The sequence below is a fragment of the Coregonus clupeaformis genome, chromosome 26 (assembly GCF_020615455.1).
Source record: "Coregonus clupeaformis isolate EN_2021a chromosome 26, ASM2061545v1, whole genome shotgun sequence".
NCBI classification, from domain to species: domain Eukaryota; kingdom Metazoa; phylum Chordata; class Actinopteri; order Salmoniformes; family Salmonidae; genus Coregonus; species Coregonus clupeaformis.
In genome coordinates, this window is record NC_059217.1 from 36,351,075 (window position 1) to 36,369,815 (window position 18,741).

General features: G+C 47.0%; 1 protein-coding gene across 1 annotated transcript in view; it reads left to right on the forward strand.

Moving 5' to 3' along the window:
• LOC121540707 (harmonin) overlaps positions 1-18,741 on the forward strand; it is a 44,642-nt gene that overhangs the window by 18,430 nt on the left and 7,471 nt on the right. The window contains exons 14-16 of the mRNA XM_041849749.2: positions 123-214; positions 15,508-15,549; positions 18,008-18,061. Coding sequence (XP_041705683.2) covers positions 123-214; positions 15,508-15,549; positions 18,008-18,061 — 188 coding nt within the window. The remainder of the gene's footprint in view (positions 1-122; positions 215-15,507; positions 15,550-18,007; positions 18,062-18,741) is intronic.

An 18,741-nucleotide genomic window follows, 5' to 3' on the forward strand; every position in this document is an offset into this window, starting at 1 on the left:
GAAGGAAGAGCAGCAGGACCAGGAAGGGCCTAGTCTTACAGTTGTGTTGAATCTCTGCATGCTGTCTGTCTCCTGTCTTCTTCCTCTGTGTGCCGTGCTTTTCTGACTTTCTTCACTTCCAGACTATGAAGCCAGCTCGTTTCAGGCTGACGACAATGATGATGAGGAGGAGGAGGAAGAGGAGGAGGAAGAAGAAGAAGAAGAAGGGAGAGAAGTGAGTGACTGAGTCTCACAGTGTACCGACACATCGCAGAGTCAGAGACTCTCACAACATACCACTCACAACATGCTCAATTTCCTTTGACAACCAAAACCCATTGACATGTTCATATACTGTACATTAGTAGTGCTAGCCTGGATGCTAGGCTGTTTCTGCTTTAGCTAGCTTGTCTTGTGTTTCCTAAACTGCCTAGCATCCAGGAGGGTGCCATGTTTCTCAATACAACCCCTTGAGCTCTCTTTCTTTCTTAATTTCTGTTGTGTGCAGTGGATTCAGTTGACCAACTATAATAGATGTGTTTCCTCTATAGTTGCTCAAGTTATACGCTGACTGAGTTCTCCGGCCTTGCAAGGTTTTGCGTCTGTCATCAAAGTGACTCTGGTTGATGTTGTTTTTCCTCTATGAAGGGAAGCTGCCCACACTCCGCAAGGTCTTCTGTACGGTCGCAGTTTGGTGTACTGTGAGTGTGTTCTCTCAAAGCTAATGCATATACAGTGCCTTCAGGAAGTATTCATATCCCTTGACTTACTCCACATTTAGTTGTGTTACAGCCTGAATTCAAAATGGATTACATTTATTTTTTTTCACTCATCTACACACAATAACCCATAATGACAAAGTGAAACCGTTTTTAGAAATCTTTGCAAATGTATTGAAAACGAAATACAGAAATATCTCATCTAAATAAGTATTCAAGTCAATACTTTCTAGAATCACCTTTGGCAGTGATTATAGCTGTTCGTCTTTCTGGGTAAGTCTCTAAGAGCTTTGCACACCTGGATTGTACAATATTTGCACATTATTCTTTTAAAAGTTCTTCAAGCTCTGTCAAGTTGGTTGTTGATCATTGCTAGACAGCAAGTCTTGTTATAGATTTTCAAGCCGATTTAAATAAAGTCAAAACTGTAACTAGGCCACTCAGGAACATTCAATGTCATCTTGGTAAGCAACTCCAGTGTATATTTGGCCTTGTGTTTTAGGTTATTGACCTGCTGAAAGGTGAATTCATATCCCAGTGTCTGGTGGAAAGCAGACTGAACCAGGTTTTCCTCTAGGATTTTGCCTGTGCTTAGCTCTATTCCATTTCTTTTTATCCCAAAAAAAAAACTCCCTAATCCTTGCCGATGACAAGCATATCCATAACATGATGTAGCTACCACCATGCTTGAAAATATGAAGAGTGGTGCTCAGTGATGTGTTGTGTTGGATTGTGTTGTATTTTCCCCCAGGACATAAAGTTCATTGCCACATTGTTCCAGTTCTACGTTAGTGCGTTATTGCAAACAGGATGCTTGTTTTGGAATATTTTTTATTCTGTACATTCTTCCTTCTTTTTACGCTGTCATTTATATTAGTATTGTGGAGTAACTACAATGTTGTTGATCCATCTTCAGTTTTCTCCTATCACAGCCATTAACCTCTGTAACTGTTTTAAAGTCACCATTGGCCTCATGGTGAAATTGTAACGATCCCGGCAGTCTGAGTCGGGTCCTGTCTGGTGACTAGTTTTTCCTGTTCGTGATCTCCAGTTTCCCGAGGGTTCGGGAACGCTCCGGGGAGCTCTCTTGTTTTCCGCACCTGCATCCCATCAGCAATCTGCACACCTGGTCCTGATCATCACCCTTCTTAGGCTCTGGCCAAACATCCAGTTCCTGCCGGATCGTTAGCCATGAACAGTAGGTTTATCAGAGTATCAGTCCTAGAGCTTCTAGCGTTAGTTTTGTTGTTTTGTACCTTGTTGGTTTATTGTTGACTTACCTCCGTTTTTGTTCCATCTCCAGTCACTCGTCCGGAACCCTCACCCTACCTCTGCCTGATGGTCGGCGGCTGCCGAGCCATCATTGGACCAACACCTGCACCCTCAACAACTCATCCACGCCGCCCGCTCTGTTCCCCTGGATTATCCTGCACCTTTTTGAATCTGTAATAAACCCTCACCTTCGTTCAACTCTCCTTGTCCTGGTCTGCTTCTGGGTTCTGTCTGAGGGAACCGTGACAGAACGATCCGGCCAGTAATGAACCCAGCGGACCTGGACTCTGTTCGCCATGCCATTACCCATCAGGAGAAGATGTTGGGCCATCATAGCACGGTACTACAGGAGATCGCGTTGTCAGTTCGGAACCTTTCTACCGGTCTGACGGAGGTCCAGAACCAACGCAAGTTTCGGTGGAGGATCCACTACCGGTTTCACCCATCTCGCCTGCCGCTTCTGGAGCTGTGTCCTTCCGTGAGCCCGAGGTTCCGACGCCGGATATATATGAGGGGGAGCTGGGAAGATGCCGTTCCTTCCTTATGCAGTGTGGATTAGTGTTCGATCTACAGCCCCTACTCTTATGCCACAGACAAGGCTAGGATAGCCTTTGTGATTGCGTTGCTGCGTGGTCGAGCGCTGGAGTGGGCTTCAGCCGTTTGGGAACGACAAGACCCCTGCATGGCTTCATACCAGGGGTTCACGGCCGAGATGAGGAAGCTCTTCGACCATTCCGTCCGAGGGAGGGACGCAGCTAGGCGCCTGTTTTCGCTTCACCAAGGAACTCGCGAGCGTGGCCGACTTCGTGATCGAGTTCAAGACGTTGGCGGTGGAGAGTGGGTGGAACGCAGGAGTCTCTGCAAGCGGCCTTTTACCAGGGTCTGTCGGAGCAGCTCAAGGATGAGTTGATCTCCTATCCGGAGCCTAGTGACCTGGACAGCTTGGTAGCCTTGTCTATTCGGGTGGATAATCGAGTCCGAGAGCGAAGGAGGGAGAAGCAATGCGGTCCGTCCAATCGATCAGCTTCTCAGTTCCCAGTCGGGTCGGGTGGTGGACCAGAACACGTCGATCATTCTCCACCACAATGGATTAGTGGAGAGGTCCTCTCTCCCGATTCTGAACCCATGCAAGTGGGGCGGCACGGGTTAACCAAGGAGGAGCGTCAACATAGACGTAAGACCAACTGCTGCCTCTACTGTGGTAGCTCGGGACATTACATCTCCACTTGTTCCCGGCGGTCGCTCAAACTGCCCGGCTCGCTAAAGTTGGGAGGACTTTTAGCGAGCCAGGTTTCAACCTCTCAGTACCTCTGTCAGACCCCGTTTCCCGGCTACCCTTGTGAACAGGAATCAGAGCTTAGCGCTTAACGCTTTTATCGATTCAGGTGCCGATGGAAGCTTTCTTGATGCCGAAGTTGGTGGAACAGCTGGGGCTTTCCAAGGAGCAATTGCCGGAAGCCATTAAGCGACCACTCTGAACGGCAGTAGTCTGGCACGTATCACGATGAGGACTGAACCGGTTAAGATGCGGTTGTCGGGGAATCATTCTGAGATGATTTCATTCTTCATTCTGCCGTCTTCCCATGTTCCTCTGGTCCTTGGATACCCCTGGCTGAAGGAACACAATCCCACGTTCGATTGGGTGACGGGCAAGGTAACGAGTTGGAGCCTTGATTGTCATGCTAACTGTCTCAAGACTGCCTGCCCCCATTCGGTTCCCAGTCAGGTGATTGAGGCTAAACCCCCAGATTTGTCCCTGGTTCCCGAGACATATCACGATTTGGGGGAAGTTTTCAGTAAGCAGAAGGCTCTGTCACTCCCTCCCCCACCGACCATATGATTGTGCCATCAACCTGGTTCCTGGAGCTGTCTACCCCAAGGGAAGGTTATACAGTATCTCCCCACCTGAACGTGAGGCGTTGGAGACCTACATCAAGGAGTCCCTAGCTGCTGGTCTCGTTCGTCCCTCGTCATCACCCCTGGGGGCAGGGATTCTTCTTTGTGGGTAAGAAGGATGGCTCTCTTCGACCGTGTATTGATTATCGGGGGTTGAATGACATCACGGTCAAGAACAAGTATCCCCTGCCCTTGATGAGTTCTGCCTTCGACTCCTTACAGGGTGCTACGGTGTTCACCAAGCTAGACCTACGCAATGCGTATCACCTGGTCCGATCAGAGAGGGGGACGAGTGGTTGACGGGTTTCAATACACCGATGGGTCACTTCGAGTATCAGGTGATGCCGTTTGGACGACCAATGCTCCAGCGGTATTCCAGAGTATGGTGAACGACGTCCTGAGAGATATGATCGGTCTCTTTGTGTTTGTTTACCTGGATGACATTCTGATCTTCTCGAAGGAACCTTCCGACCACGTCCAGCATGTCCGGCAGGTTCTGCAGCGATTGTTGGAGAATCGCCTGTTCGTGAAGGCCGAGAAGTGCGAGTTTCACGCCCACACGACATCCTTTCTCGGGTACATCATCTCCAGGGGAGAGATTAGGATGGACCAGGAGAAGGTTAGAGCGGTTCTGGAATGGGCCCAGCCCGTACGAGATTGCAGCTCCAGAGATTTTTGGGGTTTGCGAATTTCTACCGCAGATTCATCCGGGATTACAGCCGTGTGGCCGCTCCGTTAACTGCCTTGACTTCCAGTATCAGGACCTTCAAGTGGAATCCGGAGGCGGATCGAGCGTTCTGGATTTGAAGAGGCGATTCACCAACGCACCGATTCTCTCTCAACCGACACGGCCCGTCAGTTCGTCGTTGAAGTGGACGCGTCCTGATGTGGGAGTTGGCGCCATCCTGTCGCAGCGATGCTCCACGGACAGTAAACTCCATCCCTGCGCCTACTACTCGTCGCCTTTCGCCTGCGGAGAGGAATTACGATGTGGGTAACCGGGAGCTTCTGCGGTGAAACTTGCCTTGGAGGAGTGGCGCCACTGGTTGGAGGGGGCGGAGCAACCGTTTATTGTCTGGACTGACCACAAGAATCTTGCTTACGTGCAATCGGCTAAACGTCTCAACTCCCGGCCAGGCCAGGTGGGCGTTGTTTTCGGACGATTCAAGTTTGCCCTGACGTTCCGACCTGGATCTAAGAACGGCAAGGCGGACGCCTTGTCCCGGATGTTCTCCAAGACGGAGGAGAGTGGGTCCAAGACCGAGACAATCCTCCCCCCGGAACTGCGCTCGTGGGAGCAGTTATGTGGAAGATTGAGGAGGAGGTGCTGGCGGCCCTTCGGACTCCAGCCCGGTCCCGTAACGGTCCACCCGGTCGGTTGTTTGTGCCTGAGTCGGTTCGCCCTGCTGTCCTCAAATGGTCCCACGCCAGCAAGATGGCTTGTCACCCTGGCGTGGCTCGGACAATGGCGTTTCTTCGCAGACGCTTTTTGGTGGCCTGCCATGGCCGAGGATACTCGGGGTTTTGTTGCTGCCTGTCCAGTGTGTGCGCAGAATAAGAGTACCAATCGGCCCAGCTCTGGACTACTTCACCCCCTTCCTATTCCCCGGCGACCATGGTCGCATCTGGCCCTGGACTTCGTCACTGGGTTGCCCGCTTCTGAGGGGAACACGGTCGTTCTGACTATCGTGGACAGATTCAGCAAGTTCGCCCACTTTGTGCCAATTGCCAAGCTTCCCTCTGCCTCGGAGACGTCCGAGATCCTGGTTAGGGAGGTTTTCAGGGTCCACGGTTTGCCCAGTGATATCGTTTCCGACCGTGGCCCTCAGTTTACCTCTGCTGTCTGGAAGTCCTTCTGTTTGGCCATTGGAGCTACAGTCAGTCTCACATCTGGTTTTCACCCCCAATCCAATGGTCAGGCGGAGAGAGCCAACCAGAAGATGGAATCCACGCTACGCTGTCTGGTCTCTTCCAACCCCACCTCCTGGGTCTCTCAGTTGCCTTGGGTTGAGTATGCCCACAATACTCTCCCTACATCTGCCACTGGGATGTCTCCCTTCCAGTGCCTGTATGGCTACCAACCTCCCTTGTTCCCTTCTCAGGAGAAGGAGCTCTCAGTGCCTTCTGTTCAGGCCCATATTCGCTGCTGCCACCGGACCTGGCATCGGGCCAGAAAGGCACTCCTTAGAGTTTCGGACCGGTATCAGCTCCAGGCGAATCGTCGCCGGATCCCCGCTCCCACCTACACCACCGGAGATAGGGTCTGGTTGGCCACACGGGATCTTCCTTTACGGACTGAGTCTAGGAAGTTGTTACCGAAGTTCATTGGTCCGTTTGTGGTGGGGAAGGTGATCAATCCAGTGGCAGTTCGACTCAAACTACCGAGGACGCTCAGAGTCCATCCCACCTTTCATGTCTCCTGCCTCAAGCCTGTCTTCCTCAGTCCTCTGTTGCCTCCTCCGCCTCCTCCGCCTCCTCCTCGGATGATCGGAGGTGGTCCTGCCTACACGGTGCGTCGCATCATGGATTCCAGACGGCGGGGCCGGGGTTTCCAGTATCTCGTGGACTGGGAGGGGTATGGTCCTGAAGAGAGGAGTTGGATTCCGCGGCGACAGGTCCTAGATGCTGACCTCATCAGTGATTTCTACCGCCTCCATCCTGGCGCTCCGGGAGGTCCGCCCGGTGGCGTTCGTCGGAGGGGGTACTGTAACGATCCCGGCAGTCTGAGTCGGGTCCTGTCTGGTGACTAGTTTTTCCTGTTCGTGATCTCCAGTTTCCCGAGGGTTCGGGAACGCTCCGGGGAGCTCTCTTGTTTTCCGCACCTGCATCCCATCAGCAATCTGCACACCTGGTCCTGATCATCACCCTTCTTAGGCTCTGGCCAAACATCCAGTTCCTGCCGGATCGTTAGCCATGAACAGTAGGTTTATCAGAGTATCAGTCCTAGAGCTTCTAGCGTTAGTTTTGTTGTTTTGTACCTTGTTGGTTTATTGTTGACTTACCTCCGTTTTTGTTCCATCTCCAGTCACTCGTCCGGAACCCTCACCCTACCTCTGCCTGATGGTCGGCGGCTGCCGAGCCATCATTGGACCAACACCTGCACCCTCAACAACTCATCCACGCCGCCCGCTCTGTTCCCTGGATTATCCTGCACCTTTTTTGAATCTGTAATAAACCCTCACCTTCGTTCAACTCTCCTTGTCCTGGTCTGCTTCTGGGTTCTGTCTGAGGGAACCGTGACAGAAATCCCTGAGCGGTTTATTTTCTCTCTGGCAACTGAGTTAGGAAAGACGCCTGTATCTTTGTAGTGACTGTGTAATTAATAAGTGTAATTAATAACTTCACCATGCAGAAAAGGGATATTCAATGTCTGCTTAGAAAATATTTACCCATCTACCGATAGGTGCCCTTCTTTGCGAGGCATTGGAAAACCTCCCGGTCTTTGTTGTTGAATCTGTGTTTGAAATTCACTGCTCGACTGAGGGACCTTTACAGATAATTGTATGTGTGGGGTACAGAGATGAGGTAGTCATTCAAAAAATCATGTTAAACACTATTATTGCACAAAGAGTGAGTCCATTTAACTTATTATGTGACTTGTTAAGCAAATCTTTACTCCTGAACTTATTTAGGCTTATCATAACAAAAGGGTTGGATATTTATTGAGCTTTTCTTTTTTGATGAATTTGTAAAAATTTCTAAAACCATTATTCCACTTTGACATTATAGGGTATTGTGTGTAGGTCAGTGACACAAAATCAATTTTAAATTCAGGCTGTAACACAACAACATTTGGAAAAAGTCAAGGGATGTGAATAATTTCTGAAGGTTAACTTGGAGCAAAATAACATGACTTATTTACTGGTTCTGTCACCACAATGCTGTGGCAGTTATTAACCTATATTGTAATGGCCGTCAGTGTCTGTTGGAAGTTGGAAAACGTTATTGTACTGTATCGTTTTTTGCATGGTTTGTGGTTTGGAGTGGAATCATGGGTTCTGGTTTCTCCTTGGTTTCTATAATGACAAACTTAACTGGCGCCTCAGAAAGGAGAGAAGAAGAAGAAGGTGTCCAACATGGACACCCTGCAGGAACAGAGGAAGAACAAGAAAGAGATGGAGTTAGAGCTGAAGCTGGCTGCAGAGAAGGAGGAAATGTATGAACGAGAGAAACAGCTGAAGATCAGTAGACTGGTGCAGGAGGTAGGAGTAATGATCTGACTGGTGTAGAAGGTAGGACTAATGATCTGACTGGTGCAGGAGGTAGGAGTAATGATCTCACTGGTGCAGGAGGTAGGAGTAATGATCTGACTGGTGTAGAAGGTAGGACTAATGATCTGACTGGTGCAGGAGGTAGGAGTAATGATCTCACTGGTGCAGGAGGTAGGAGTAATGATCTGACTGGTGTAGAAGGTAGGAGTAATGATTTGACTGATGCATGAGTTAGGAGTAATGATCAGTAGACTGGTGAAGGATGCAGGAGTAATGATCTGACTGGTGCAGGAGGTAGGAGTAATGATCAGTAAACTAGCGCAGGAGGTAGGAATAATGATCAGTAGACTGGTGCAGGAGGTAGGAGTAATGATCTGACTGGTGCAGGAGGTAGGAGTAATGATCAGTAGACTGGTGAAGGATGCAGGAGTAATGATCTGACCGTTGCAGGAGGTAGGACTAATGATCAGTAAACTGGTGCAGGAGGTAGGAATAATGATCAGTAGACTGGTGCAGGAGGTAGGAGTAATGATCAGTAGACTGGTGAAGGAGGTAGGAATAATGATCTGACCGTTGCAGGAGGTAGGACTAATGATCAGTAAACTGGTGCAGGAGGTAGGAATAATGATCAGTAGACTGGTGCAGGAGGTAGGAGTAATGATCAGTAGACTGGTGAAGGAGGTAGGAATAATGATCAGTAGACTGGTGCAGGAGGTAGGAGTAATGATCAGTAAACTGGTGCAGGAGGTAGGAGTAATGATCAGTAGACTAGTACAGGAGGTAGGAGTAATGATCAGTAGACTGGTGCAGGAGGTAGGACTAATGATCAGTAAACTGGTGCAGGAGGTAGGAGTAATGATCAGTAGACTGGTGAAGGATGCAGGAGTAATGATCTGACCGTTGCAGGAGGTAGGACTAATGATCAGTAAACTGGTGCAGGAGGTAGGAGTAATGATCAGTAAACTGGTGCAGGAGGTAGGACTAATGATCAGTAAACTGGTGCAGGAGGTAGGAGTAATGATCAGTAGACTGGTGAAGGATGCAGGAGTAATGATCTGACCGTTGCAGGAGGTAGGACTAATGATCAGTAAACTGGTGCAGGAGGTAGGAGTAATGATCAGTAAACTGGTACAGGAGATAGGACTAATGATCAGTAGACTGGTGCAGGAGGTAGGAGTAATGATCAGTAGACTGGTGCAGGAGGTAGGAGTAATGATCAGTAAACTGGTGCAGGAGGTATCTCGCCAATAGTATGTGCGTTCTTTTTTCATTTATACTTTGCTGTATGACTGAGCCATAACCCAGCCTTGAGTTATATGTTGTTCTGTATGACTGAGCCATAACCCAGCCTTGAGTTATATGTTGTTCTATATGAGTGACCAGTGACCCAGTCTTGAGTATTCCGTTGCCTTGCGTTGCGCTGTGCAGTGCCCCAGGTGTCAGAGACTGAGCGGGAGGATCTGGAGGAGTCGGAGAAGGTGCAGCGCTGGGTGGAACGTCTGTGTCAGACATGGCTGGAACAAATTTCCTGTGTGGAGAACGAGTCCCCAGAGGTACACCTAGAACCCCCTCTCCTAGAACTATGTAGAACTACCTCTCCTAGAGCTATGTAGAACCACCTTTCCTAGAACCCCCTTTCCTCCTTGTATCAGTGAGGACCACCTGTGTTCCTATCGCATATTATTTTTTTATTTGTAGGTAATTGATAGATTTGTGGTAGGATACAGTGAGTCATTTATCTTGTTATTCAAAGACAGTGATCATAGTGCTCTGTGACTGTCTGTGTGGAGTACTGTGATAGCTCTGTGGTTGTGAGTGTCTGAGTGACAGGGCTTGTCCTTCAGATGTCCCCTCCTCGGTCTCCTGCCTCTGGGCCCATGGTGAGGCGTTTCCATGGGGGTCTCCGGCTGGCAACCACTGACCTGGATGATTTCAACTTGGATGAGGTGGACCAGAGTCTGAGGGGGCACCTGAAGAGACTGGACCCCACCCAGCCTTCTTCCTCCCAGCCCCCACCACCCCTACCTCTCCCGCCACCTTCCCCCAGACTCAACCCCACCATCCCCAACTTCTCTCCCCCCTCACCACGACCATCGACCCGCAAGCCCCCTCCCTCGGCTTCTACCGCGGCCTCCAGAGGATGTCAGCCCCTTCCTCCTCCTCCGCCTCCACCTCCTCCTTCTAGGTACCCTCCTCCCTCCTCCTCCTCCTCCTCCCACTACCCCCCTCCCTCCCCAGGCCACCCTCCTCCCCCTGGCCCACTCCTCAACCTCCACCTCCTCCACCCCCGCCTCCCCCACCCCCTCCGCCCCCACCTCCCCAGCACCCTGAGGGTACCACCACCATCACCCCTCCAGTCCTCCAGAGACAAGGAGCGAGTGGGAAGGGGGTGGGTACCTGCCGAGGGGAGGTTACTCCTCGTCCAACGCCAGTGAAATGACCTACCCCTCGAACTCTAAGGTAGCCTCCCTGGGGTGTCTATGGTCTGGTCTGAAAACAACCCCTAGCCCCTAGCCCTTGCCTTGCCCCGAAACCTTTTAGCTGAGTTGATGGGTGCGGACAAGTGTGAGCAACAATATTGTTATGGTTCCCAGTAAACCATCTAATTGGTTTAGGGAAGATACTTTTACATTGCTGCTTACATCTTGTTCCTTCAGATCTTAGAACATCAAGGGGGCAGGGTAATTTGTTAGGACATTAACTCTGCATGATCTGTGCTGGGAAGATGTATGGGAGAGGAAAACATCACAATGACTGAATGGTGTGAAGAACGACATCAATTTCCTCTCCATTGAAATGAAATGCTGGTTTTTATTCAGTCTGTTTGTGGTGGTGCTGTGTGATTTGTAATGTTGTTATAGTATTTGACAGCAGTGGGTGTAGAATCGCATGGTGTGTTGTGGTGTGATATGCAGTAAGTGGTGGGTGTTTTACGTTACATTGTCTATGCAGGCGAGAGAGGCTGTGAGTCAAGAATGAATAGCTCATCTTTAAGTGCAATATTTCTCCTCTCTTGATGTATGTTCCACTTCAAACCACCCCTTTGAGTGTGTGTGTGTGTGTAACATTGATATTCCAGTAGCGTTTGGCAAAAGTAATTCAGGGATGAATACACGATACTCTTTCCCTGGTTCAGGTGATGAGAAACACTTTCCATGTCAGTGGTGTATCCAATTCAAGCAATCCCCTGGTAAGTCTGATATTTGAGATTGTTCAGTAAGCCTGCCTAGAAGGAGTTACTTGTGTGATGTGAACAAATGTTGAGACAAGCTGGAGATCTGTTGACATTTAAACCATGCCACGTTCTTCACAGTTCTAGAACATCCCCAGGCCTCTGATCTTACAGGGTTAAACATAGAGATACACAGGGTTAAATCACAGTTGGTAAATCTCTGATGTCAGTGGTTTCATCATGAGCTGTTTGTTCTGGGATTCAGCAGTAGAATCCTTATGAGTGCTTTTCAATAATGTCCATGGTGCTCTGCTTCTCACTGTAGACCACTGTAACCCCATTGTTTGCTGTCATATTTGCTGCTCAACGGATGTTCCCAATAGCAAATAGCTCCTAGCCCACCCAACCAGAGGCGTCAGATGGCCCCTGCCATGTCTAAACCAGTCATGCTACCCCAGAACCAGTCCCATCGACCTACCCTCCGCTCTGAGGGCGTGGTAAGAAACACAGACTCCTAACCCCCCTCTTTCTCTCTCCCTCAACCCCTTTGTGCACGCTTGCTGTGTTCTCCTGTCACTGTCCCTAGCCGGGGTGCTAGTTGGTTGTCACTGTCCCTAACCAGGGTGCTAGATGGTTGTCACTGTCCCTAACCAAGGTGCTAGTTGGTTGTCACTGTCCCTAGCCGGGGTGCTAGTTGATTGTCACTGTCCCTAGGCAGGGTGCTAGTTTGTTGTCATTGTCCTAGCCAGGGTGCTCGTTCAAGCTGTTTCCCTGGTTTCTGTGCTGCACCAGACAAGGGTGGTTAGCGTACAGATGCTAACTTCATTATCAGGATGTTATCAGGTTGACCCAGAGGCTAGGCAGGCAGAGGCTATCATAGCTGTTGGATGAAAACCTCTTAAAGGTCCAATGCAGTAGTTTTTATCTCAATATCAAATCATTTCTGGGTAACAATTAAGAACCTTACTGTGATTGTTTTCAATTCAAATGGTCAAAAATAAACACATCATCATAGCAAAGAGCAATTTCTCAAGCAAGAATCTGGCTAGGACGGTCTGGGAGTGGTCTGAGTGGGGAGGGGAAAACTGAAAACTAGCTGTTATTGGCAGAGAGGTTTGGAACTCCCTTTCTTGTTGGTCTATTAACTAATTTACCGCCTGGTGATGTCACCAGGTAGACCAAAACTAGGGCTGTGACAATACCAGGATTGCAATATTGTTTCCACAGCAAAAGTGAAAACACGAAGAAGACCAAATTGTTCGGTCCTTTAAAAACCTGCTGTATGTAAAATATTGTGTGCTAAGGTTTTAAAAAAAAAATTGGACTCTGGATGACAACATAATTATGTTTGTTTCCAACATTAGGGGTGTTAAATCCGCTTCGTGTTTTGTTTCCTTGCCGTGATACTCGTTTACATTATTATTCCAACCTCATAGTGTGGAAATATATATAAAACACAGGAAAATCATGTTTTTGATTGCACTGTATTCAAAATACATTCTGAAGTTTCATAATTGTATGTTCGTTAATGGGAAAATATGGCAGCTTTTTCCATTTCCTGAAAGGTTTCTGTTTTGGAGATAAAGAGGTTTTCATCCAACAGCGAGGCTATGCTAATGTCCCTTCCTCTCTCCCTGCCACTCTCCCTCCCATGGAGATAGCACTCACTCTGCTCCCACTGGTCATTTACCATATGTCAGCACCACAGGAGGTTGGTGGCACCTTAATTGGGGAGGACGGGCTCGTGGTAATGGCTGGAATGGCATCAAATACATCAAACACGTGGTTTCCATGTGTTTGATGCCATTCCATTTACTCTGTTCCAGCCATTGCTATGAGCCGTCCTCCCCTCAGCAGCCTCCACTGGTCACCACCATCCAGAAAAACCAAGAGAGGATCAGCTCTTTATATATCATCCATGTTGTCAAGGGTGAATCCACAGAGAGTATTATCGTCTTTGCAGTTTATCTACAGAACTTGTCAGTAACAGAGTACTTAACCGTAAGATGCAGAGGGAAATAGATAGAGAGAGGGAGAGAGAGGGAGAGAGAAAGAAGAAGCTTAGTGTTGTAGTGTCAATCTCTTATGAATGCTGTCTGGTTCCTGTTACAGCCCCCCGAGATGCTGAAACGGATGGTGACGTATAACACCTCCTTTAGGTCCAACAACAAGAGACAAGTAATCCATACCCATCACCACCTTCCCTTCTGACTCTCCTCTCCTCTGACTCTCCTCTTCTCTGACTCTCCTCTTCTCTGACTCTCCTCTCCTCTGACTCTCCTCTTCTCTGACTCTTCTCTGACTCTTCTCTGACTCTCCTCTCCTCTCCCTCTCCTCCTCTCCTCTCCTCTCCCTCCCTCTCCTCTCCTCTCCTCTCCTCTCCTCTCCTCTCCTCTCCCTCTCCCTCTCCTCTCCTCTCCTCTCCTCTCCTCTCCTCTCCTCTCCTCTCTTCTGACTCTCCTCTGACTCTCCTCTCCTCTGACTCTCCTCTCCTCTTCTCTCCACTTCTCTTCTCTCCTCTGCTCTGAGTGGTTATTAGTAGTTTAGTGGCTGTTTCCCCTTCCTCTTTCCTATCTAAATCAATCCCTCTTTCTTCCCTTGAGTGATGCATGGAGTGACTGCCTCCTTTACGTCTCTGGTTCCCAATCTGTCCTCTCTGTTGGATGCACTAGTTCCTTGTAGTCGATAGCTCAACTAATGACTGTGTACATGAATTGGGCGTTATTTTGTCTCTATGTAGATATGCAGATGGTGTGGATGCTGAATGGTGTACATTATGTGGGTGTACAGCTTCTTTAAGTGTCCAGGTTGACCTCATGTGCGCTGACAGTGCATTGTCCCACTGTCAAGGCCTTTTTAGTGTTTGATACAAACTGAGACTGAGACCAAAAACCACTTCCTGTGCTCTAGGAAGAAAGACCTCCCTGTTTTTATTCTAACCTACATGATTATTGTTATTACATTTTTTGATTTGACAGTCCTTGTTCTAAACTTCATTCCAGATCTGTCATAACAAACTCTGTGGAAATCTCAATTGTCACTCTGCTGTTCCCTATATTCTGCACTGTATCTGGTGAAAAGTGATGCACTATAGACAATTTGAAATGCAGCCTCGTACCTCAGAGGGCCTTTTGTTCTGGTGATGCTATTCAAAAATATGTTGATGTGCCCATGAGCAAGGCACTTAACCCTAATTGTTCCAGGGTCGCCGTCAATAATGGCTGTTCCCTGGCTCTGACCCCATTCTCTGAGGGTTCTGTGGGATATGTAAGAAAACTATTTACCAATTCGCACTTGTACATGTGTGAAATAGGACAAACGTTCATTCAGAAAACAATGCTTTTATAGAGACGCTTTTTATTCCTCCTTTGTTACAGATGACGGTGTGTGTGCTTTTGTGTGTGTGCATGCGTGCGTATCAATGAGGCCTGTCCTAGAGGAGAATGATGAGCCTTTAGATGTCACATTGTGAATGTCACATTAGCAGACAGAGACACGTGAAAGGCAGATTGAATAAGCCTGTTCTGTTTTCTTTCTCTCTTTTTTTACTCCTTTTGAGATATTTTGAAGTGAAAATAAAAAATGTGGTCGCTATCTCGCTTTTTCAAATGACAGTTCTTGAACAGTGGAGAAAACGGAAAAACTGATTTTCAGCAACTGTTGGTAGGACAATGGAAGTTTGCTTCAAAAATCTATGTTTTATAGTTACATCCAATGCATTGAAACACTGAAATGAGTTGGTTTTAGCAATAAAAGATAGATTTTTGAAGTTAGCCTTGTTCGTTTAATTTGACCGATATTCATACTGACGTTCTTATCTCTACAGTTGCCTAGACCTTGTCATCACTTTATTTTACAAAGATTGAAAGATATGGAAAATGGATCCACAGCCTTGGTTTTTCTCATATTATTAAATAAATCCATTTAAAGTACCATTTAAAGACATAGAAGTGGTTGTCAAAAGAAATCTAGCCCTTTAACACTCAGCACACTCATTCTCTGCTAGGGCCTGATTACATGCCAAAGTCATTTAGAAACGTAATGATAAATGATAAATGATACGCTACATTGAACTGGTTTGGGTTGAACCTATGAAGAAGTTTTACAATGTTGTAGCCTAACAAAATAAAGAATTGCCATTTCAGTGATATAGGGTTATATTATAGACCTATTGCTCAACCATGTTTCCTAGTGGTGCTGAACCTCAATGCAGGAATGACATGTTGAACTGTCTCATCATATGTTGTTTGTCTTTCAGAGCTTTCAGAAATATGTGGAAGACTTTGATCCCCACTCCATGGTACTGTATGCCTGAGCTTAGCCTGTCTATATCTGCCAGACTTTTAAACGTATAGGATCATGTCATGTACAGTGCATTCGGAAAATATTCAGACCCCTTGACTTTTTCCACATTTTGTTACGTTACAGCCTTATTCTAAAATTGATTAAATAGTTTTTCCCCCCCTCCTCAATCTACACACTAAATCCCATAATGACAAAGCAAAAACTGGTTTTTATAAATTTTTGCAAATGTACTAAAAATAAAAAACGGAAATATCACATTTACATAAGTATTCAGACCCTTTACTCAGTACTTTGTTGAAGCACCTTTGGCAGCGATTACAGCCTCGAGTCTTCTTGGGTATGACGCTACAAGCTTGGCACACCTGTATTTGGGGAGTTTCTCCCATTCCTCTCTGCAGATCTTCTCAAGCTCTGTCAGGTTGGATGGGGAGTGTTGCTGCACAGCTATTTTCAGTGCTCTTCAGAGATGTTCGATCAGGTTCAAGTCCGGGCTCTGGCTGGGCCACTCAAGGACATTCAGAGACATGTCCCGAAGCCACTCCTGCGTTGTCTTGGCTGTGTGCTTAGGATCGTTGTCCGGTTGGAAGGTGAACCTTCGCCCCAGTCTGAGGTCCTGAGAGCTCTGGAGCAGGTTTTCATCAAGGATCTCTCTGTACTTTGCTCCGTTCATCTTTGCCTTGATCCTGACTAGTCTCCCAGTCCCTACCGCCGAAAAAAACATCCCCACAGCATGATGCTGCCACCACCATGTTTCACCGTAGGGATGGTGCCAGGTTTCCTCCAGACGTGACACTTGGCATTCAGGCCAAATAGTTCAATCTTGGTTTCATCAGACCAGAGAATCTTGTTTCTCATGGTCTGAGAGTCCTTTAGATGCCTTTTGGCAAACTCCAAGCGGGCTGTCATGTGCCTTTTACTGAGGAGTGCCTTCCGTCTTGCCACTCTACCATAAAGGCCTGATTGGTGGAGTGCTGCAGAGATGGTTGTCCTTCTGGAAGGTTCTCCAATCTCCACAGAGGAACTCTGGAGCTCTGAGTGACCATGGGATTCTTGGTCACCTCCCTGACCAAGGCCCTTCTCCCCTGATTGCTCAGTTTGGCCGGGCGGCCAGCTCTAGGAAGAGACTTGGTGGTTCCAAACTTCTTCCATTTACGAATGATGTCCACTGTGTTCTTGGTGACCGTCAATGCTGTAGAAATGTTTTGGTACCGTTTCCCAGATCTGTGCCTCGACACAATCCTGTCTTAGTGCTCTACGGACAATTCCTTTGACCTCATGGCTTGGTTTTTGCTCTGACATGCACTGTCAACTGTTTGACCTTAGATAAACAGGTCCCACAGTTGACAGATCATGTCCAATCAATTGAATTTACCACAGGTGGACTCCAATCAAGTTGTAGAAACATCTCAAGGATGATCAATGGAAACAGGATGCACCTGAGCTCAATTTCGAGTCTCATAGCAAAGGGTCTGAATACTTATGTAAATACGGTATTTCTGGGGTTTTTGCAAATAATTCTAAAAACCTGTTTTCACTTTGTCATTATGGGGTATTGTGAGTAGATCGCTGAGAATTTTTATTTATTTAATCCATTTTAGAATAAGGCTGTAACGTAACAAAATGTGGAAAAAGTCAAGGGGTCTGTATACAGGTGTAGAACCCACAATACGCAAAAATATCTCTTTGAAGAAGTAGATCATTCATATACCACTGGGCACAGACGTCAATTCATTGTCTATTCCACGTTGGTTCAACGTAATTTCATGGAAATTATTTGGAAACAACATTGATTCAACCAGTGTGTGCCCAGTGGGATGCCAATAAGATCTTTACGAAGAGACTGAACAGAAGATGTGCCTTTGAAGATCTGTGAATCGTGACTTTGACTATAAAGCCGTGTGTAAATGTCAGTCTCCTTTCAATGTGAGCCATGCCTTCTAGGTAACCATAGATCCTCATTGAGTCGCTGTGACAGCCATTCTATTCGTGTTATAACCATCCTGGAAACCTCTTTTGTTCTCGTCTTTCTTTGAAAAAGTAAATGCACCTCAGGAAAGCGGTTTTCTATAGCTAAAGCCATATATAATGGAGATATAATGTATATATTGTACTATCCATACACTCTTAGAAAAAAAAGGTGCTTTCTAGAACCTAAAAGGGTTCTTCGGCTGTCCCCATAGGATCACTCTTTGAATAACCCTTTTTGGTTCCAGGTAGAACCCTTTTGTTTCCAGGTAGAACCCTTTTGTTTCGAGGTAGAACCCTTTTGGGTTCAATCTACATGGAACCCAAAAGGGTTCTACCAGGAACCAAAAATGGTTCTACCTGGAACAAAAATGGTTCTCCTATGGGGACTGCCGAAGAACCCTTTTGGAACCCCTGTCTATACATGTCTATTCACTGTGATCCAGTATTGTGATGTAACCATCCCTCTCTGCTGGCTGTGTTAACAGTTCTCCTCGGAGCAGATAGCTGGACGAGACGTGAGACTGCTGAGAATCAAAAAGGTAATCAGAACCCCCCTCAGGATTAACTGTCCAGTTATGACTACAGTATACTTCTCAGGTTGTTATAATAATAATATGCCATTTAGCAGACGCTTTTATCCAAAGCGACTTACAGTCATGCGTGCATACATTTTTGTGTATGGGTAGTCCCGGGGATTGAACCCACTACCTTGGCGTTACAAGCGCCGTGCTCTACCAGCTGAGCTACAGAGGACCATGCTTTTTATGAAGGAAAGAATGATTAAAACACATTTTCCTTCAGGGCACATAGAGTTAATCCTGCCCTGCAGAATTATTCCTTTATTACCTCAGACAGACATACAGTAGGATGACAGACATACAGTAGTATGACAGACATACAGTAGGATGACAGACATACAGTAGGATGATGATGATACATCTATGGCTTTAAATTGTATGTAATGAATGGATTACATGTACTTCCATGTACAGTGAGGGAAAAAAGTATTTGATCCCCTGCTGATTTTATACGTTTTCCCACTGACAAAGACATGATCAGTCTAGAATTTTAATGGTAGGTTTATTTGAACAGTGAGATAAAGAATAACAACAAAAAAATCCAGAAAAACGCATGTCGGAAATATTATAAATTGATTTGCATTTTAATGAGGGAAATAAGTACTTAGTACTTGGTGGCAAAACCCTTGTTGGCAATCACA